Source organism: Lepisosteus oculatus, chromosome 3 (genome assembly GCF_040954835.1).
Source record: "Lepisosteus oculatus isolate fLepOcu1 chromosome 3, fLepOcu1.hap2, whole genome shotgun sequence".
Taxonomy (NCBI): Eukaryota; Metazoa; Chordata; class Actinopteri; order Semionotiformes; family Lepisosteidae; genus Lepisosteus; species Lepisosteus oculatus.
The window spans coordinates 54,885,426-54,904,506 of NC_090698.1; the positions used below are offsets into that span (position 1 = coordinate 54,885,426).

Below are 19,081 nucleotides of genomic sequence, written 5' to 3' on the forward strand. Positions count from 1 at the left end.
ATGAAGTTTTAAGATTTTGTCTCGACAAGCTTTCCTACATGATCTGGATTAAATAAACCAAACCAGAACTTCTCTCACTTCATTAGTTGAATTTAACAAAAAAAAAAAGTCTGGCAGTATTGTCAACAAGCATGCACCTGTTCTGAGGTTTAGAAATACAAATTGCATTACCCCTTGGTTTAGCCAAAGCTGTCAGCTTTAATTCAGCAAAAGAATCTAGCTTGGTGAAATGCTAGGGCCTCTGATAATCCTATTGGTTGGCTTTCTTTCATACAAATTAGAAGTAAATGCACAAAAGCCATCAGGCGCATCAAGATGACCTCTTACAGCCATCAGTTCTCTAAACTTTAACACATCTTAGAAATGTGTAGAAGTCAATTGAATTTCATTGCCCTCTCTCTCATTTGCCAGTTTCAGTTGCTTAGGAACATGTTGTTTTGGGATATAAAAAATGAATGGATAATTCAGTAATCATTTTGTTAATGCCAGCTCTGTGACTGATGGGTCAATATATAGCAAAAATGTCAAATCTGTTGATTGTAATATGGGTAATTTCCAGAGTCCTTTCAGTTTTACTGTAACTGAATGTGAAGTACTAGCTGAGCTTTGTAGAATTGACAGTAATCTTTCTGCTTTTCGCAATGATATTGAAATGTTTTTTTTTTAATTGCTGTTCATTTAAACACATCTCACACTCTTATTCATCCTCTTTTAAAACAGCTGAAATCTCAGCAGGCAAGCCATCTGACCTTGTTATTCCTCTTTTTAAAGCTGGTGGTGAGACAAAACCCTAACTTCTGTGAACCTCTATTCATTTTTCTTTCCCTTTCTACGAACACAGGAACAATTAAATAGTAGTTAAGTTCTTTTTTATACAGCTATTACTTTTTATCTGATAAGCAGTCTGGTTTTCGGTCTGGGCATGGATGTATTTCAGCAGCTTTAAAAGTTCTTAATGATATAATGGCTCTTGAAAAAAATGACAATTTTTCAGGTATCTTTATAGGTTTATCTTAGGATTTTGAAACTGTTAATCGCTCAATTCTTCAGAAAAAATTGAATGACAAGAATTTCTATATGAACACCCTTGCATGTTTTCAGAATTATGTACAAAACTGTTTAAAAAACAGACTTAGATCTAACAGGTATGTTTCATAACCTCATCCAGTTACTAAAGGGGTCCTTGAATGTCTTATCATTAATGCTACTTTTCTCTCTATCTTAACAATATATTTCAAGTAATAGGAATACCCATATCTATCCTGATGCTAATCATACATTTCTTTGTACTACACTGGACCACATTTTTCATCAGTAGTAACTGATTTGCAGATCCACAGAGTTTAGCAGACATTTTGAGTAGTGCGTTTTATACTAAACTGATCATACTTAATTTATGCTATTCAATAAACATCATTTGAATTTCCCTCTTAGTAACGATCACAGAATTTACTTTTAAGATGCAATATGTCAGGCTTTATAAATATTTAGGCGTTTGGTTGGATGTATTTTTAACTTACAAAACTCATTACTAAATTACAAGCTACAATTGCAAGTCAAATCTAGACTTTGTGTCTTTTATCAGAAGAAATCTTGATTTAGATGTTCCTCTAGGCAAATGCCTATAATCCCCATCCTGGTCCATGGTGATATTGTTTACAAATGGCCTGTAAAGCTGTTCCTAGGAATTTGATGTCTTATACTATTGTTCCATAAGATGTATTAATGGTGCTCCCATTTCACACTCATCATTTTGATCTTTGTTCTGTGATTGATTAGACCTCTCCACATGCTAGATAAATGCTTTACTGTTTTAAGATGATTTACCGGTCTTGAAAAACAACTTCCTATCATAAGAATTTATTGAAGTTCTTTACAGCATCTTATAATGTAAGAGCTACAATATTTATCAGCTGAATATTCCATTAATAATTACCGACTTTGGCTGCAAATCATTGAAATTTGCAAGTGTCAGTGAGTACAGAATAAGCTGAGGCTGTCTGCTTTTATTTTCTTTGTTTGTTTTGGAGAACCTGGAGGCATTTTCAGTTTTGTAATTAAACCTTTTCTGACACTTGTTAATACTGCCAAGACCTGTTATGTTATATCATTTCAATGGTATTGATAACCCTAATCTTTCTTTAACTGATTTGTTTTTTGTGCAATAGTGGTATAAGCCTTCTGGCCAGGGTCCTATTGTTTCTTTTCTCAGCTGTCTTACAGCCTAAAGTCTCAGACATCTTATCTTAATTGCGAGCTATTTTAGTAAGATACACTGTAGATACTTTACTACTCACAGTTCACCATAAGTTCACCATTTTTTGAGTAGTTAATATGACAGAATATCTCTTATAGTCATAGGGTTCCTTGGAGTTGCTACTCTAGTGACACTATAATTATTTAAACAATTAGATTTAATTTTTTGGAAGTCTATTGCAAGTTTCTACAGTGCCAGACTTACGTAATGTGTTGCTTATTTTGTATACTGTAGTTTCAGTAATGATAAACTTTGCAAGATTAAACCAAGGAGTGAAAAGCTCAGATTGAATCCTTTGTTTAAACATGTTTTATTTTTGGCAGCAATCACAGGGCTTTACCAATTTTATTTTGCCGTTAAAGAGATCCAGCACACCATTACATTGGGTGCACGTTGGAGATATTGCAGTGTTTACCCCATTTGTTAAAGTTGAAACAATGGGCATCATTAGGTTATTCAGGTGGGTAGCTGCGTGTCAGGAACAAGTAATAGGTTTATTCCATGCTGAAAAAAAGAAGAAAAAGAACACAACGTTTCGGCCGTGGAGCCTTCTGACACCTGAAGAAGGCTCCACGGCCGAAACGTTGTGTTCTCTTTCTTCTTTTTTTCAGCATGGAATAAACCTATTGTTCCTTTGCAGCCTACGCATGCTGACGCAGCTACCCACCTGAACTACTACCGCCTACAGCTGCTGCGACCCACTATGCCTTCCTCCAAATCTTTTTCTAGATCTCTTCGTCATGCCTTCTCTTCCTCCCTGGGCCACTTGCCCGCTTCTCTCACTAAACCAGCATTCTGTCTCTTCACAGCTATCTGTTCCAAGACCAGGCTTTCTAACCACCTTCTGACACCTGAAGAAGGCTCCACGGCCGAAATGTTGTGTTCTCTTTCTTCTTTTTTTCAGCATGGAATAAACCTATTACTTATTCCTTTGCATCATTAGGTAATGTTTGAAAAGCTTGTATCTGATTGCACTGTAAGCAGTCACCATGGCTAAAATCCCATGTGGCCAAATAATCATACTAATTTTTCACTAATACTAAACCATTTGTTTTAAATCATCCTCAGCCACCTTTGCGCCTCAGTAGAGAAAAACAGGATAAAACACTACATAGAAATAAAGCAGGAAACTATAACGATAGACGACAGGAGGAAAAAGAGAGAAAGGAGCAGCAGCTAGGCTGTAAAAATGTTTCCACCTTCATACAGAATTCCCAGGTAATTTGACCATAAATGAGACCAGCTCAAGACCTTAAGTAAGGAACTGTTGTTTTGTATTTGTGAAAATATCTATTTCCTATTACTGGTATCAGCCTGTCTAAAAAAGCCTCACACTTGTTTAAGTGATGCACGGTTTGGAATAGAGAAAAAAGATTCCCCTTCACTTAGCTTTAGCTGTTCTAAGGGAATGATTCAATCCTGAGTGCATCGTTTATTTTAACAGGTTGCAGGTTCTCTCTTTGTGCCTCATTCACTGAGTGAGTTGTTTTTCTTTGTATAGGAGGCAGGACTATGTAGCTCCCAATACTGTAAATATCTGTACAAAAATTCCATAAATGATGTTTTGGTGTTTAATTGTAAATATTTTTGTTCATTTTAGGTTGCTGCCTCCTTACAACTTTATTAGGCTATGACCAGAGAAACAAAGAAACCTCAGTGTTCTCCTGATAATAGGGGGTGTATAATTGTTACTTTTTATTATTTGCTGTATTTATAAATCAGGTCCAGTTTTTCTCATTCATGATTTTAATATTCCTTTATTAACCTTTCTATTCTGTTACCATATATTGTGTATGTATCATATTTTGTAAATGTATCTTTATCAAGCTAACCAAATCTTGGTGCATTGTCAAGTTTTTTTTTTGCATTTGAAAAAACAATCATTCAGAAATTACAATTATTTTTTTTAGAATAGCCATTTTATTTTTTAAAAATGTTAAATGTTCTACCTAATTTGGAGTCTTTAATTGTGACTGTCTCATCTCACCGTGACAACTCCAATATCCACATGGAGATTTTCTGAATGGCTGAGAGCTCCAGCCTGCCCACACATCAAGCCGGTTGTTTTTTGACACATCAGAAAGATGTGTTTTTTGCTGATATTAGCACAAGCATGCAGGCACAAGGGGGTTTTGCTGAGATCAAAGAGCACCCTGACCGGCTAATCCCAACTTTGCACTCGGGTGTACTGTGCCAGTTGTGTGCCACCTCTTTAGGTCGTAGTCCTAGTCAGAGTTAGCTGTGAAATGACCCAAACTCGAACTTACAAAGTCTAGTTTAATTAAAGTTACAGTCTTGATTGTACTGAAAGATGAGCAGCATAAAGAGTTAATAGTCTTCTTTTAATGAAGAAGCACAAATTAAAGTAGTGTGTTACTTTGCGTGAAGAAATATCAGTAACTTGTTTCCATATGCCTTCTGTGTACATTGGTTCTCAAGTATGTGAAAGCTCACTCTGACCGATACCTGAAAAGGGCTAACACGACCTATTTTGCATCACAAGCAACTCAAAAAGCTGTAGCCAGCCTTTCATCAAGCGTGATCTGGAGCTCAGTTAAATGTGTTTCTCACATAAGAGATTGGGGTTGGATGCTTCACTGGGTAGACCTGTATTCAGAAGGAATCAAGGATATTGGTTTTCAGCTGGGATATTATTTCTCCTTAAACTTGCTTTGATTGTAGTAATTGCAGTGGCCTACTCAGCCGTTTAGTTCCCCTTAGCTGTGTAGTTATTTGTTATACAGTTGTTATTGTATAATGTGCGTCATTACTGGCTTCATTTGAATTTTTCTCATTTCTCATTTTATTTTCATAACCATTTATACTGTAGATGATCTGGTGGAGAAGTGTTTTCATACAAAAATGTATTAAAAGAAATTACCTGCAGTGCATGTGGTTGAGCAGATTTTTCAAAGTTCTTCAGGACTGTAGGTGATTGTGCTTGGAGATAGAATTGTGATGAATTACCGTTGTAAAGACATTTTACATTATACCGTGATAATACTTATGTAGAACTTGTACAGCCAAATTTTTTAATTCCACTCAACCTTAATTCTCCATGTGAATTACATTCAAATCCCACTGTTCCATACTGAATTTCCCTCAAGTTTCTGTGCATTGCCAACTTACCATGAAAGATACCTATACAATACCAATTGAATTTCACCTGAATGAAATTCAGTACCTAATATAGTGTACTGCAGAAATGTGTACTCTAGGAAATCTGGTACTTTTAAGTAGTATTATCTTCCTAGAAACATATTTTATTGGTAACTTACAAAGCACATTTTTTCACTGAAGTTGCCCCTGATTGTATTGTAATAATTTCTATTGCCAGGATCCTATATCTTAAATTTCTCCACTTGAACAGTTAAGACCCATAGCACAGTAGTTCTTTGTACTACTCACTGTGTAACACCACCCCTTGTTATTTCCATCTTCACTGCCTTCGAGCTTCCTGGCAGGAAGGCTATTAAATTGTGCATGGTACAGTCATTTACAAGAAGTAAATTAAACAGTTGTATATGACTGAGAAATCAGAAGTTGGTCTCCTGAGGAATTTAGTAAGTAACAAACTGATCAAGAAATCTACAGTAGATAAGAATGGCTATAGGTGTTTTACCGCATTTAGAATACTAAAGAGAGTGAATGTGTTACCTCAGATAATAACATAAGAATGGTTAGAGATGAGAGGAGAACATTTGGCCCATCCAGCCCATGTGGTAGGAGCTAATTGATCCTAGGATCTCCTCGAGCTGTTCCTTGAAGGAAGCCAGGATATGGGCTTCATCAACATGACTGGTTAGCTTGTTTTTCATACTCTCACAACCCCTTGAGTAAAGAAGTCTTTCCTGCTCTCGGTTTTTAAATGTACGTCTTCGTATTTTCCACTGGTTCGTGTTTCAGATTCATTCTGAAAAGGTCTGCTGGATTGACAACTGTCATTTTTCTTGAAGATTTTGAATTCTTCCATCGGGTCTCCTCATAGTCTTCTCTGTCCAAGACTAAACACTCTTACAGCCTGTCTGTGTAGGACATTCCTTTAAGCTCTGGAATGCAGCTGGTTCCATTCTCTTCTCTGAACTGATGCCAAAGCAGTAAAATGTTTTCTATAACATACATACAGTAGTTACCAAAATTGTACACAGTATTCTAAATTAGGTCTTACTATTGCATGTTAAAGTTGTATCATATCCCTTGATTTAAATGTTATGCTTTTAATTATAAATTCTAAAATTTTCTTAACTTTTTTAATTGCTGATGTGTCAACACAAAACCAAAACACATTTATAGTTTGTTTTTAGTGCATGCATGCAATACCCTGAATTTTCTACATTAAACATTACCTGCCAGGTGTTTTCCCAGTCTTTAATTTTTATTTTTTTTTCATTACTTTGCTACTTCTACAGTGTCAGATAATCCTTCCAGTATTTGATTAGGTACTACTCCATGGCCTCAAGCCTTTTCCTTGATGCATAACCATTGGATATATGTAAAGATATTGGCTTCTACATGTTGTTTTGGTGTTGTATGCTACTGTTAAAAAATGTTACCCTGTTTTTGCTTTAATAATTTTAAGAAAGAACGAGATACCTGATTTATAAAGTGCTGAAAATATAATTCTGTCCCTTTTCCTTATACTGTTTTAATTTAGACCTTCACTTGTGTAATGCTGTTATAGTATATATTCTAATCATTCTAAGATAAAACTCTGTACTTTTTCTTCTAATGTCTTGTAGTTTTTCTTAGAAAGTCTTGTAAGCAGAATTTGTATTTATTGCTGAAAAACATTCTCAAACTACCTAGTCAAACCAGTGCAGTTCCTTACAACTGCTTCATTCATACTGAAGATTCAAATCTCTATGTAAATTCGTACAGATTTATAATGAAGTAAGTTTAGGCAATTAATTAAATGTGTTCTCTGCATGATAGTGAAATCCACAATTATGTGGATAGCTTGAGCACAAAAAAATTTACAGTCAATTATTTCTGCAAAATACTAAATATTTTAAGCAGTGTGTTTTTACAGCATATTGATGAGGTTTAATATATTAAGGCATTACTCAAACGATTGTGTCATAGCAAAGATTGCAAATATGCCCTATCAATCTGTTGGGTTTCTGTGTGCAAATTATTAATTCACTGGCAAGCAAGTGAAAAATAAAATCATGTTTGCAGTCTAAAAAAGTAATTTTAGGGAGCACTGCCTCAGCTTTGAAGGGCAAATCACAAGCTTCAAAAGCTAATACATTTCTCTGAGAAAAGATTTCTTATCCTCTGAGCCCCTCAGGGGGTAGAGACAGCAAGTTTCTGAAGTAACAAGTTAATGATCCTCACTTTGTGGCTGAAAAAGGTGATTTTACTGAAATCAATTGCACATTAGATGTCCCTTTTTATTTTTAAACATTAACAGTCCACTGTGGCTGACAGCTTTACTGACACATTAATAATGACTAGATGTTTTCAGATTTTGTTCTCTGCTGAAGTCAGAGGAACTCCTGATGCCATGTTAGGTGATAATGATGACACAGCTTATGCAGTGAAAACACCCATTGCTCATCATGATGAGTGTTTTGGTTTGACATAGTTCATCCTTTGTCTCTCATCAAAGTAATTGTAAAATGTAGCTGTAAATTACTTTGTCGTTCCCCCCCAAACAGATTTCCTGTCTGGGGATGAAGTACGTCATAGTATAGATGTGTGTGGGTTTGATTTATTTCAATACGGAATCATTACATTGTATTAGGGACTAGTAAGCATACTGTATGTACTTCTGATATGATGTAAATAAGCAAATAAACATCTGTGTAATGAAAAGCACATTGGTTAGTAGACATGCCCTGTTTTGAAAAGCTGAAAGAACTGAATCTTTCTAGTCTTGAACTATGAAATGGTGTTTAAAATCCTCAAGGGCATTGACTGTGTTAAACCAGAGTACTTTTCCAGAATTGGCAATGAAACCAATATTAGAAGGCACACATACTGTAGAACTTAAGACAGTGCATTTAAAAATGAGGAGTCACAGAAGGTTGTAGGAGTCTGGAATAAGCTACCTAGCTATATTGGCAAAGCTGATGCCCTGGCTTCTTTCAGAAAACTGCTAGGTGAGATTAAATTACCTAATAGCAACCAAAAAAGGAAGATGAGATGCATTACTTTCTCTCATTTATCAATCTTATGTTTGTAAACATGAAATTAAAATCCGTTCTTTTAGTCTTTTAGTCATTTTAAATTAGGTAAAAGACTATCGGTATGCTTGCCAAAAACTTCAAATAAATTTGTTACATTCTATTATTACTCATCTCAGTGGAGAATTGCATTAAAATACCAGATTATTCTTGTGAAACTACATTTGACCTCTTTTCATATTTATAGATGTTGAACAGTTAAATGAGTATATAAATGAGATAAATTGAAGCTGAGGTGTCACATTCTGTTCTGAATGAAATTGTTTCCTCTGGCTAAAGACTTGTTGAATCTCATGGAGCTGTTCAGAGGTGTTAAAACAACAGCTACAGGCGTGTCTGACTTGACACCCAAACTGTGTATAGAACAATAGTCATAAGTGCTGAATGAAAAACCATCAATCACTTCTGAGTTTCCTTTATTTCTGAAATTGCATTTTAAACGGCTATTACTACATTGCATTTTTGATGTCTTGGTATATAATATTTAAAAATGGTAGACCCTTCACTTGTGGCTCATGTGACTCATTTTGGCCACATTAGTCTCTTAAAACAGCTAATTTTCACCGTCCTAATCCAGTGTAACTGTTTTGATAATCCTTAGAATTTTAAGGATCTGTTCTTTAAATGTGGAATATATATCTTTTTAGATAAAGTATCAAGGTGTAATTCTTTAAACCATGTTGTTAAGCTTAAACGTAATTTTTAAGATTGCTTTGGCCTGATTCGATATTAAGAGAAGGTTCTGTAGGAGATTTTATACGTGTACAGTGTTTCATTATTAGTGAAATAAAGAACTTTCTGCAAGAATGCTGGTCTTGCAGATTCATTATAATATATTAGAATTACACATAGATATCTCCATTTTTAATGACTCTTCTGTCTGAATAGCTAGACAGTAAAGAACACTGTTTCTTTAGAATAGGCTATATGACTGCATGATTTTTTTTTATCCATTAAACCTCTGCAAATGAATATTTATTATTATTTTGGTGCATTTCTGATTAGCTTTATCTGGAGGCATCTTATTTTCTATCAGCTGGGCATATTATTTAAAGAATGCTTCTTGATTTGTCCATGTGCCATTATGTGACATTATTTGTATTTTAAAAGTTAGACAATTTCAGCAGATTTTGCCCCGTTTCTGGAGTCAGTCGTGGAGGTTAACATAGTGCATTGTTTGCACTGAAACACAGAATGCTAAGAGCAATGAGCAGTAACCCTTTTGCAATTTGTTTTGCATGCTGAAGTGCCTTTTCCATAGAGCCTTGGTGTGTCAGTGAGCAGAAAAATTACCCTTTTGACAAACGTGTATTGCCGTGAGTACTAAGTACTTAAAAAAGCTAATTATTGTTAACTCATGTGTGGCAACTAATAATTACCTTTTCATAGAATGTTAACTGATATTTGTGTAGGTTCATTATGTAAAATTCTAATTCTGAGAAGTGGATTTTTTTCATTTTGAGGCATCTTGCACACATGGGTGTCTGTTCTGAATGATGTGTATTTCAGTTGCTGTCATTATCCTGTTTACAAAAGACTTTGATGGAAAGGAAGCAAAGCATGAGCAAGCTTATTTATTCCTTTAAAAAGAATGGACTGCTCCCAGGCAATTCAATCAATACGTTTAAATTAGAATTACAGGCAATATTTATGCCCTAAGATCTCTTTGTAATCCTTGGTAGAACACCATTAAACAAGCATGAATTGAACTTTAAATCCTGATTGTGCTTTGGTTATATCAGTCTTGAAGTACTATTTAACATGAGAGGTGATCACCCTAATTTTTAATGCACAGTGATTCATGGAGCAAAGGCCTGAAACTACATTAAAGTCTGTCTGTACTTTTCTGTTTTATTTTTACTGGAGATTTGGCAAGATTTTGATCATTCTTTAACATCTAACATTGCATAATGTACAATGTTCACAGCAGAAGGGGGTTTAAGAACATCTTAAGCAACAGTTTCTTTAGAAATTCAGAAACATCTTCTGGGTTATAGGAAAAGTAAACCAGTGTTTAGTACCAATAACATGTTTCTGTAAGGTGATTAAAATGTGTAGTGGACTGAGGCAAGAGGATTTTTGTATACAGTAATACAAATTATTGAGCACCTTAGCTCAGAGTGTCAACATTATTGTTAAAGATTATTTTGTGACTTGAGCAGAGCCCATTTCTGCATAGCTGCAGAAAAAAAGACTTAAAAGAGTTTCCACTGTATAGAAGATGTTCTCTCCAGGGAATGTCCCTTAGCGCTCTTAAGTAACTAATACCTACATATAGGTAGGGAAGAGAAAATGATTTAGATATGGCCAGTAGATAATACGTACAAGTTGAATGATAGTTGTACATGTCTGTGGTAATTCTCCAAGACACAAAGGAGTCAGCAAAATAAATTTACTGGAAAGAGCACACAGTGAAGTTTTGTTTAAAAAACAAACTATACAGTAGATTCTTAGGTTTTTTTTTTCTTTATCTGAAAATGATTCCCAGTCCTATTGTTTTTGCATCATGTCGCGTCCAGCAGGCAAAAAGACAAATAATACTGCCTGCTGCGTGCAATAAAGCTGCACATTTTATGCCTCTTCAAGATGCGGTGCTTTAAATTCAGCACATAATGCATACCGGTTTCAAAGGGAAACTTGATTTAATCTGTGTTGCTTTTTCTATTTTATGTGAACATGATGTATAGTAGGGTATGCAGGACGTCTGGAGTCTTTTGATGATTATTGCCATCATACTGGCCTTCTCTTTTTGACAGTATTTATCAAATCTGTCATCCATCCGTCTCAAATGTAGGATTTCTGGTCTCCACAGGGAGGAAGATGAGTACTCGGAGCTGCGGTCTGAGCTCAGTCAGAGCCAGCAGGAGGGCAACGAGGACGGGCGCAGTGTCGACCAGGACCAGAATTCTGTCTCCGTGCCCGAGAACCAGTCGACCATGGTCACCGCAGACATGGGTAAGGCACGACCTGTCCCCAGGCAAAAGCTATTTGACTCCATTTGACGCACAAAAGAAAAGAAACAGCACAGGCTTTGACAGAGGTGTTGCACATTACATTAAAATACTGAGGTACAAGATTTCCTGTTATGAGCCATCATGGTATTGCGCACACAGGCGTGTATTCCCCATATGCACTTAAACTGCCAGCTTTCAGATAACTAACAACTTTCTTGCAAGCTCATTTGGCACAAGCTGTTTGTACGCTTTCCCGGGAAAACCTGTAAGATATGAAAGATGCATTTGTGATTGATTCTGGCATTATGGCAACTTTGAACAAGCTGGGGGATAGTTTTACACAAGTTACATAAATTAAAGCTGTCCTTACTGTGTACCACTGTACAGCTTGGCCCCATTTGTTGAGAGTTCATGTCCAAAAAAAACTTTGTTAGTAATATAACTTTTTGTTCATGTGTTCCGCTTGAAGTGCCAGGATAGTTTCACTCTTTACTTAAAAATCCTGGTACTAACATATTGTGGGTAGGCAAGACTTCCAGCAAGATGAAAACATTTGTTTGAACCTACACCATTGGAAGAATATTAACTGAAAGTTTAGGAGAACAGGTTTTTAGAAGAAGTGTTTATTCATTGACTAGCATTTAGTTTCTAGTAATCTTTTGCTTAAAAATTGAACTCTGTGTCTGTTTGTCAGCCATACTGTATAAACAAACTGTTCCTTAAAACCATTTTCCATACACTGTAGCCCATACTTCTTGAACTATTCTGGAAAAAAGTTTAAGAAAAGCTATAAGGACTTTAATTTAGCTGACTGCTTAAGGCTTACAGCAGGATTTGGGATACTTTTTCTTACACCTTTTATAGTTCAAATATTGGAGAAAGCTAATGGTGTTTGTTTTGTTTTGGGTGTATTTTTACCACAATTGCTATTATTTTTATTTTATTTTGGAAAAGAAAAGTGAGTGGAATTGTCTTCTCCTGTTCATCTTGCTGTTCAGGAGTCTGTGTATGGCTGTGTCCATTTACCATTTTGCTCCACTGTTCTTTTTGTGTCCTAGTATGTATTGGGTGCTGTAATTTACTATTTTCTGCCATTTCTGTTCAAATGTTTTGTTTTGTTTTAAGAATTGAATGAGCTGTTCAGGCAATTTTAACGTTTAACCGTAAGCCAACGGATTTACGATTTTCTGTGCAGTAGGTGGCCAGTTTGAGAGTTTGAGGATGATTTCATACATGTTTAGATTTTGTTCTTTTAAAATGGCAGAGAAAAACACTGTTGATTTCACGGAACTTTTGGAATATTTATAATAAAGGAGTGAGAAAAAAAAAAGAAAACCAGTCTGTGAAGGTACTAGGCGATTAACATATCACACAAGAAAGGTGACTCCCAGTTAAATTTGGTCAAATCTTTATAACTGATTTTAGTCATTCTAAATCAGATAAAGAAATGTAAAAGCTATTTGTCATTACACATCACTGCAGAATTAAATTATTTGTTAATTGCATGTGTCAAGTAGACGGCTTTTAAAATTACCTTGAGTCTGACTTTAGACCCTTTTGGCAAAGTTCAGTTTATGGAGAAACATCACCATGAGTAAAAACTATGATTGAGGCCTGTGTTTTAGATTTGCAGAAAATGTTTGATTGGGTAGAAAAAAGAACCACATTGTGTGGCTCTGGGGACAAAATACCTCACTTTTCACATTCCAGGTGAGCTTTGGTCCTCAGACTAAAACCCAGATTGTTATTGCTGTCAGTAGTTAGGTTCCACTCTCAATATTCTTGATTAAAATTGGTCAGTGTGTTTCAGACTGTGTACACTTAGCTACTGTGCATATTCATACAGCTTGTTTGATTGTCTGTTTTTACTGTACTGATGTAATTTGAAGAAACTTGTTGTAATTTCAAGAGCCTCTGTTTTATGTTAAGAAGGGAATTTTAAAAACATTAAAATTGATTAAGTTTCCACTGCAGCTACAACCTTCTATAAGATGAGTTTAGGCTTGTGCAAGTGACAAAACATTGTTTCTTATGAACTGTAAGTAAATATATTTGCATTTAGAAGTATGCAGCTACAGGTTTGGTTGAATCAGAGGATTACATGAAATGAATATGGATACATACCTAGATCAATTCACAAGTAATGAAAGCAACTTTTTTTCCCTTAATTTAGAATCTCAAATTATTTATTATACAGTGCCTTGCGAAAGTATTCGGCCCCCTTGAACTTTTCAACCTTTTGCCACATTTCAGGCTTCAAACATAAAGATATAATTTTTTTATTTTATGTGAAGAATCACCAACAAGTGGGACACAATTCTGAAGTGGAACGAAATCTATTGGATTTTTGAAACTTTTTTAACTAATAAAAAAATGAAAAGTGGGGCGTGCAAAATTATTCGGCCCCTTTACTTTCAGTGCAGCAAACTCACTCCAGAAGTTCAGCGAGGATCTCTGAATGATCCAATGTTGTCCTAAATGACTGATGGTGATAAATAGAATCCACCTGTGTGTAATCAAGTCTCTGTATAAATGCACCTGCTCTGTGATAGTCTCAAGGTTCTGTTGAAAGCGCAGAGAGCATCATGAAGACCAAGGAACACACCAGGCAGGTCCGTAATACTGTTGTGGAGAAGTTTAAAGCTGGATTTGGATACAAAAAGATTTCCCAAGCTTCAAACATCCCAAGGAGCACTGTGCAAGCGATCATCTTGAAATGGAAGGAGTATCAGACCACTGCAAATCTACCAAGACCTGGCCGTCCCTCTAAACTTTCAGCTCAGACAAGGAGAAGACTGATCAGAGATGCAGCCAAGAGGCCCATGATCACTCTGGATGAACTGCAGAGAACTACAGCTGAGGTGGGAGAGTCTGTCCATAGGACAACAATCAGTCTTACACTGCACAAATCTGGCCTTTATGGAAGAGTGGCAAGAAGAAAGCCATTTCTCAAAGATATCCATAAAAAGTCTCGTCTAAAGTTTGCCACAAGCCACCTGGGAGACACCCCAAACATGTGGAAGAAGGTGCTCTGGTCAGATGAAACCAAAATCAAACTTTTTGGCCACAATGCAAAACGATATGTTTGGCGTAAAAGCAACACAGCTCATCACCCTCAACACACCATCCCCACTGTCAAACATGGTGGTGGCAGCATCATGGTTTGGGCCTGCTTTTCTTCAGCAGGGACAGGGAAGATGGTTAAAATTGAGGGGAAGATGGATGCAGCCAAATACAGGACCATTCTGGATGAAAACCTGTTGGAGTCTGCAAAAGACCTGAAACTGGGACGGAGATTTATCTTCCAACAAGACAATGATCCCAAACATACAGCAAAATCTACAAAGGAATGGTTCACAAATAAACGTATCCAGGTGTTTGAATGGCCAAGTCAAAGTCCAGACCTGAATCCAATCGAGAATCTGTGGAAAGAGCTGAAAACTGCTGTTCACAAACGCTCTCCATCCAACCTCACTGAGCTCGAGCTGTTTTGCAAGGAAGAATGGGCAAGATTTTCAGTCTCTCGATGTGCAAAACTGATAGAGACATACCCCAAGCGACTTGCAGCTGTAATCGCAGCAAAAGGTGGCTCTACAAAGTATTAACGCAAGGGGGCCGAATAATTTTGCACGCCCCACTTTTCATTTTTTTATTAGTTAAAAAAGTTTCAAAAATCCAATAGATTTCGTTCCACTTCACAATTGTGTCCCACTTGTTGGTGATTCTTCACATAAAATAAAAAAATTATATCTTTATGTTTGAAGCCTGAAATGTGGCAAAAGGTTGAAAAGTTCAAGGGGGCCGAATACTTTCGCAAGGCACTGTATATGCCCTCAGTTTGAAATAATTAACAATGTCTTTGACTCCTGTACTCAAGGGACGTTTGAAGAACTATAGACAGGCTCTTTTGACCCTCCCACACATGGAGCCATTCAGTAATGTGCAGGAGGTTTAGTGCAGACTCGAGGAGAGGTGCGTCCGTCAGTGAGTCACTGTTTCACCAGGAGCTGAAAGAACCCTGGCTATCTTATTTTACTTCCCACTCTACCACCAGTGACTCTGAGCCAATTGTGCCCCACTGCTGGGGCATTCCTGGTCACAGTCAGCTAATGGCATGACCCACTCTCCAACACTCAGCATCTGGGTCGTGGAGCTCAGCCAGCGCCTTTGCCACTCTGACACTCAGCAGCCCAAGAATGTAGTTCTGTTTGTTTGTCCTCTTCTTATGTGCCGTGATTACAATATACGATGATTAAAACAGATGCCACTGCATCAAGATAAGATGTGAACATACAGGCCTTCAGGAGAGAAACTGAAACTTAAAAGGTTGTGCATGCAGAACATCTTTGAAGGTTTATTGTAATCTGTTTTTGTTTTTGAACATATCTTTCTCACAGGCACCATAAATGTAGAGACTTAGTTTTAAAATTCTCTTTGAATAGATATAAATCTTATAAGTATGCAACAGAAAATGTTTTTTTCTGTTCATTTGTGAAAAATGTAGCATACTAATTTTTAAATATGAAATGAATGTGGTCTTGTTTTAGTTTTGTTTTACCATCAGGCATTTAGGTAAATTAAAAGGTCTACATTTGTCTTTTTATTGAAGAAACCAAGTTAATATTTACCAACTATTTCCCCAGAAATGACTGTAGGCCATTTCGTATACAGTATATTGTCATGTTTTAGACAAAACTGATTTTCTTAAACGTAACAATTGTACATTTTTGTCCTTGTCATTTGCCTCTTTAACAAAATTGATAGTTATAATTTAAAATTCTAAAATATTATGCTAATTATATATTTAATATTACTTGGAACAATTATATATAATTAATTAGTCACTTTGAGTTGTAATCCGCAATACTTGCCATTAAGTGAAAGGATATTAATTATTTCTATAACTGTTAATTTTTCCTTCATTTCACCTTTTCTCTTGACAAAAATGTTCCACGTACAATCTGATACAAAAGACTTTCTCCAAATAAAAAGACACTAAAACACAAAAGACACTTAAACCAATGCAGGCAGGAAATAAGCATTAAGCATTATTAATTAGTACATCCTTTAAGAATTAAGATTGCTTTGCACTAGCATGTATCAAGGAGAAAAAAATAAATGATATTAATAAATTTGCATTTAAATAAACATAGCTCGATTTTAGAGAAAAGTATGACAGCAAGAAAAAGATGCATATTTTATTTCACAACTCAGCTTTCAGTCCACTGGCTAATTCAGCCTTTTTAGCATTAAGACCATTTTAGTAAGTGACCATATGTACATGAAATGAAGAACTGACTTCTGTATGTCAGCAAAACCTCAGCACATCAGGAGCAGGGATCAGATCTGTACAAATAAACAGCAGGCCTTTCACAGCAGAAAAAAAAAATTCATGTCCAGCATCATCATTCCTAACACCTGCATAGACCCATGTATTCTTTAAAAACGGTCATGTTCCCTAATAAGAGATTCATACCAATTCAAACTCAAATCCTAGTTTTTCACTGAGGATGTTCATTTCATTTGCAGACACTGTTTAGCCCTGTAGCAAGGTCAGAGACAGAGGTGGAACCCTTGGCTTTCATTGGGCACCATCTGTCTCCAGCTACAACTTCCTTCTGGCCTTACCAAAAGATTCAGCACAAGGGAAATGGCCCTGGGTCTTTCTCGAAAGCAATCCTTAATACATGCATAACTGTTCTACATTAGTCTGTGGTTTATTTTTAGCTAAATATTGATTGTTTTTTGTAATCTGTTTGCTTTTAATTTGCGAATGCCCACATTATAACACTTGAAAAAAGACCAGGATTGCATTAGAAACATAGACCCACTGTTCAAGTTGCAAATTCCCATCTGTTGTTTTATTAGATAAAAAGGACCTTGAAAGAGGTCATGTTCGGGGTTTGTAATATTTACGTGGAACAGTAGGTGGGTTGATATCATGCTGTAATCCAGACCTACAGTTCGCAAAGCAAACAGCTGAGGTGAAGTCGGTTTGTTGTGTTTGACCTCTGGTTACAAATATATTTCATTTTCATTTCCCGTTCAGCGCAAGAGAGCTAACTGCCACTAGTGGTGACGTTTTTCGAGTAACAGTGGGGGAAGATGATGCTAGGCGATTTAGCCAATCGGTCTTTCCTTTCATACTTTCCTGATGCTTCTCTGTACTGTTCAGACCATTTTACAGCAAACAAGCTCGCCGTCGTGCAGGTGCTTTCGGCTGGAGAGCGAGAGTGCACAGGCCCGACGGGTGTTTTGCTGTCACCCCAGATAACTGTAGTGACCTGAACTCGGAGCTGCAGAGGGTGCTGACGGGGCTGGAGAGCGTGGTGTGCGGCCGGAAGAAGAGCAGCTGTAGCCTCTCTGTGGCAGACGTGGACCGGCACATTGAGCAGCTGACCACTGCCAGCGAGCACTGTGACCTGGCCATTAAGGTACCAGCCGCCGTCATTGTACTCCCTACATGTGCACAGGATGTTGGCGAGTGTCCTTCAGAAAAAATATATCGCTTGCTGGTTTTACATAATGGTCAGTTTGTGAGCTCTTTGAGATTTTTTTTATTTGACTTAATATGTTGAACAGGCTAGACATGAAAGCTGTGATTCTCAATGGCTTTTGAAAACAAATGTGTTTCAGGGAAGCTTAGCGCGTGTTTGGTTTGTGTTCTAGACCTCCGGTGTCTGCTTTTCCTCTGCATTCTTGTTTTGTAACTTAGACATGCAAATCTGTAAAACATATGCCTTTCTGAAACAGTCCTAGTGAGATGCTGCCACAGTTGAGCAAGCTGTGTGCAGTCAGGCTTTTGTTTTCAGCACATCAATATTTCCAAGCTTTCCTAGGGAAAAAGGCTGCTGACAAAGAAGCAGTTTCTCTGAAAAAAATAACCTAAACTCAGCTTTTTTTCCCCAATCGAAATTTTGTGGCCCCTCAATCATAATCTACTTGCCAGTGCTCTCGCAGTAGTGTTTGGAAGTAGCCAAGTAATGCCTTCTTGATTGACGAATACCAGGCAGACCTTGAATAGATTGCTCACTGTTTTGTGAGAAACTGATAAATGGAATACAAATTGATGCTGTGAAAGAAATTATTTATTACAGGAATGTGGGCTGCTAGTTTTAAGTAAAAAATAAAGCGTACAAAGCCAGTGACCTAAACCTATGGCAAATGCATCTTGCAATACTTTTGGTAATTGTGAATGATAAGAAAGTACAGCATGCATAAAATAATTGGCATACAGTACATGGAAAAAAAATACTTTGTTGCAGATTTTGATTAAACTATATTTAACATTTATGTACATCGATGGGAGGGATGCAGAAAAATATTTTTTCCAGTGTTGGCATAGAGAATAAAAGCTGAGAACTCAGTTTAGAACATAATAAAAATTTCAAATGCAAGGAGGCCATTTGGCCCATGTAGATTGTTTGGTTGCCAACAACTAATTGATCTAATGATCTCATTTAGCTGCTTATTCAGACACCCACAACTCTTTGTGTAAATAAGCATCCCCCGATCTCCCATTTACCAAAATTATATTCTATTTTTAGTTCTTCTTGGTGAACTGTATACTTTGAACTATATATCCTTGCATTATTTAGAATTTATTTTGGTTGACACTTTTATCCAAAGTGGCTTACATTCATACACATTCATACAGCAGTCTAATAATGGCTTATTTAAAA

General features: G+C 36.4%; 1 protein-coding gene across 6 annotated transcripts in view; it reads left to right on the plus strand.

The window, feature by feature from the left end:
- The window catches only part of mcc (MCC regulator of WNT signaling pathway), a 209,634-nt gene that overhangs the window by 157,154 nt on the left and 33,399 nt on the right, over positions 1–19,081 (plus strand). For all 6 annotated transcript variants that reach the window (XM_069187264.1, XM_069187262.1, XM_069187263.1 and 3 more), the window contains 2 exons: positions 11,258–11,400; positions 17,670–17,833. In XM_069187264.1, the coding sequence (XP_069043365.1) occupies positions 11,258–11,400; positions 17,670–17,833 (307 nt within the window). The remainder of the gene's footprint in view (positions 1–11,257; positions 11,401–17,669; positions 17,834–19,081) is intronic.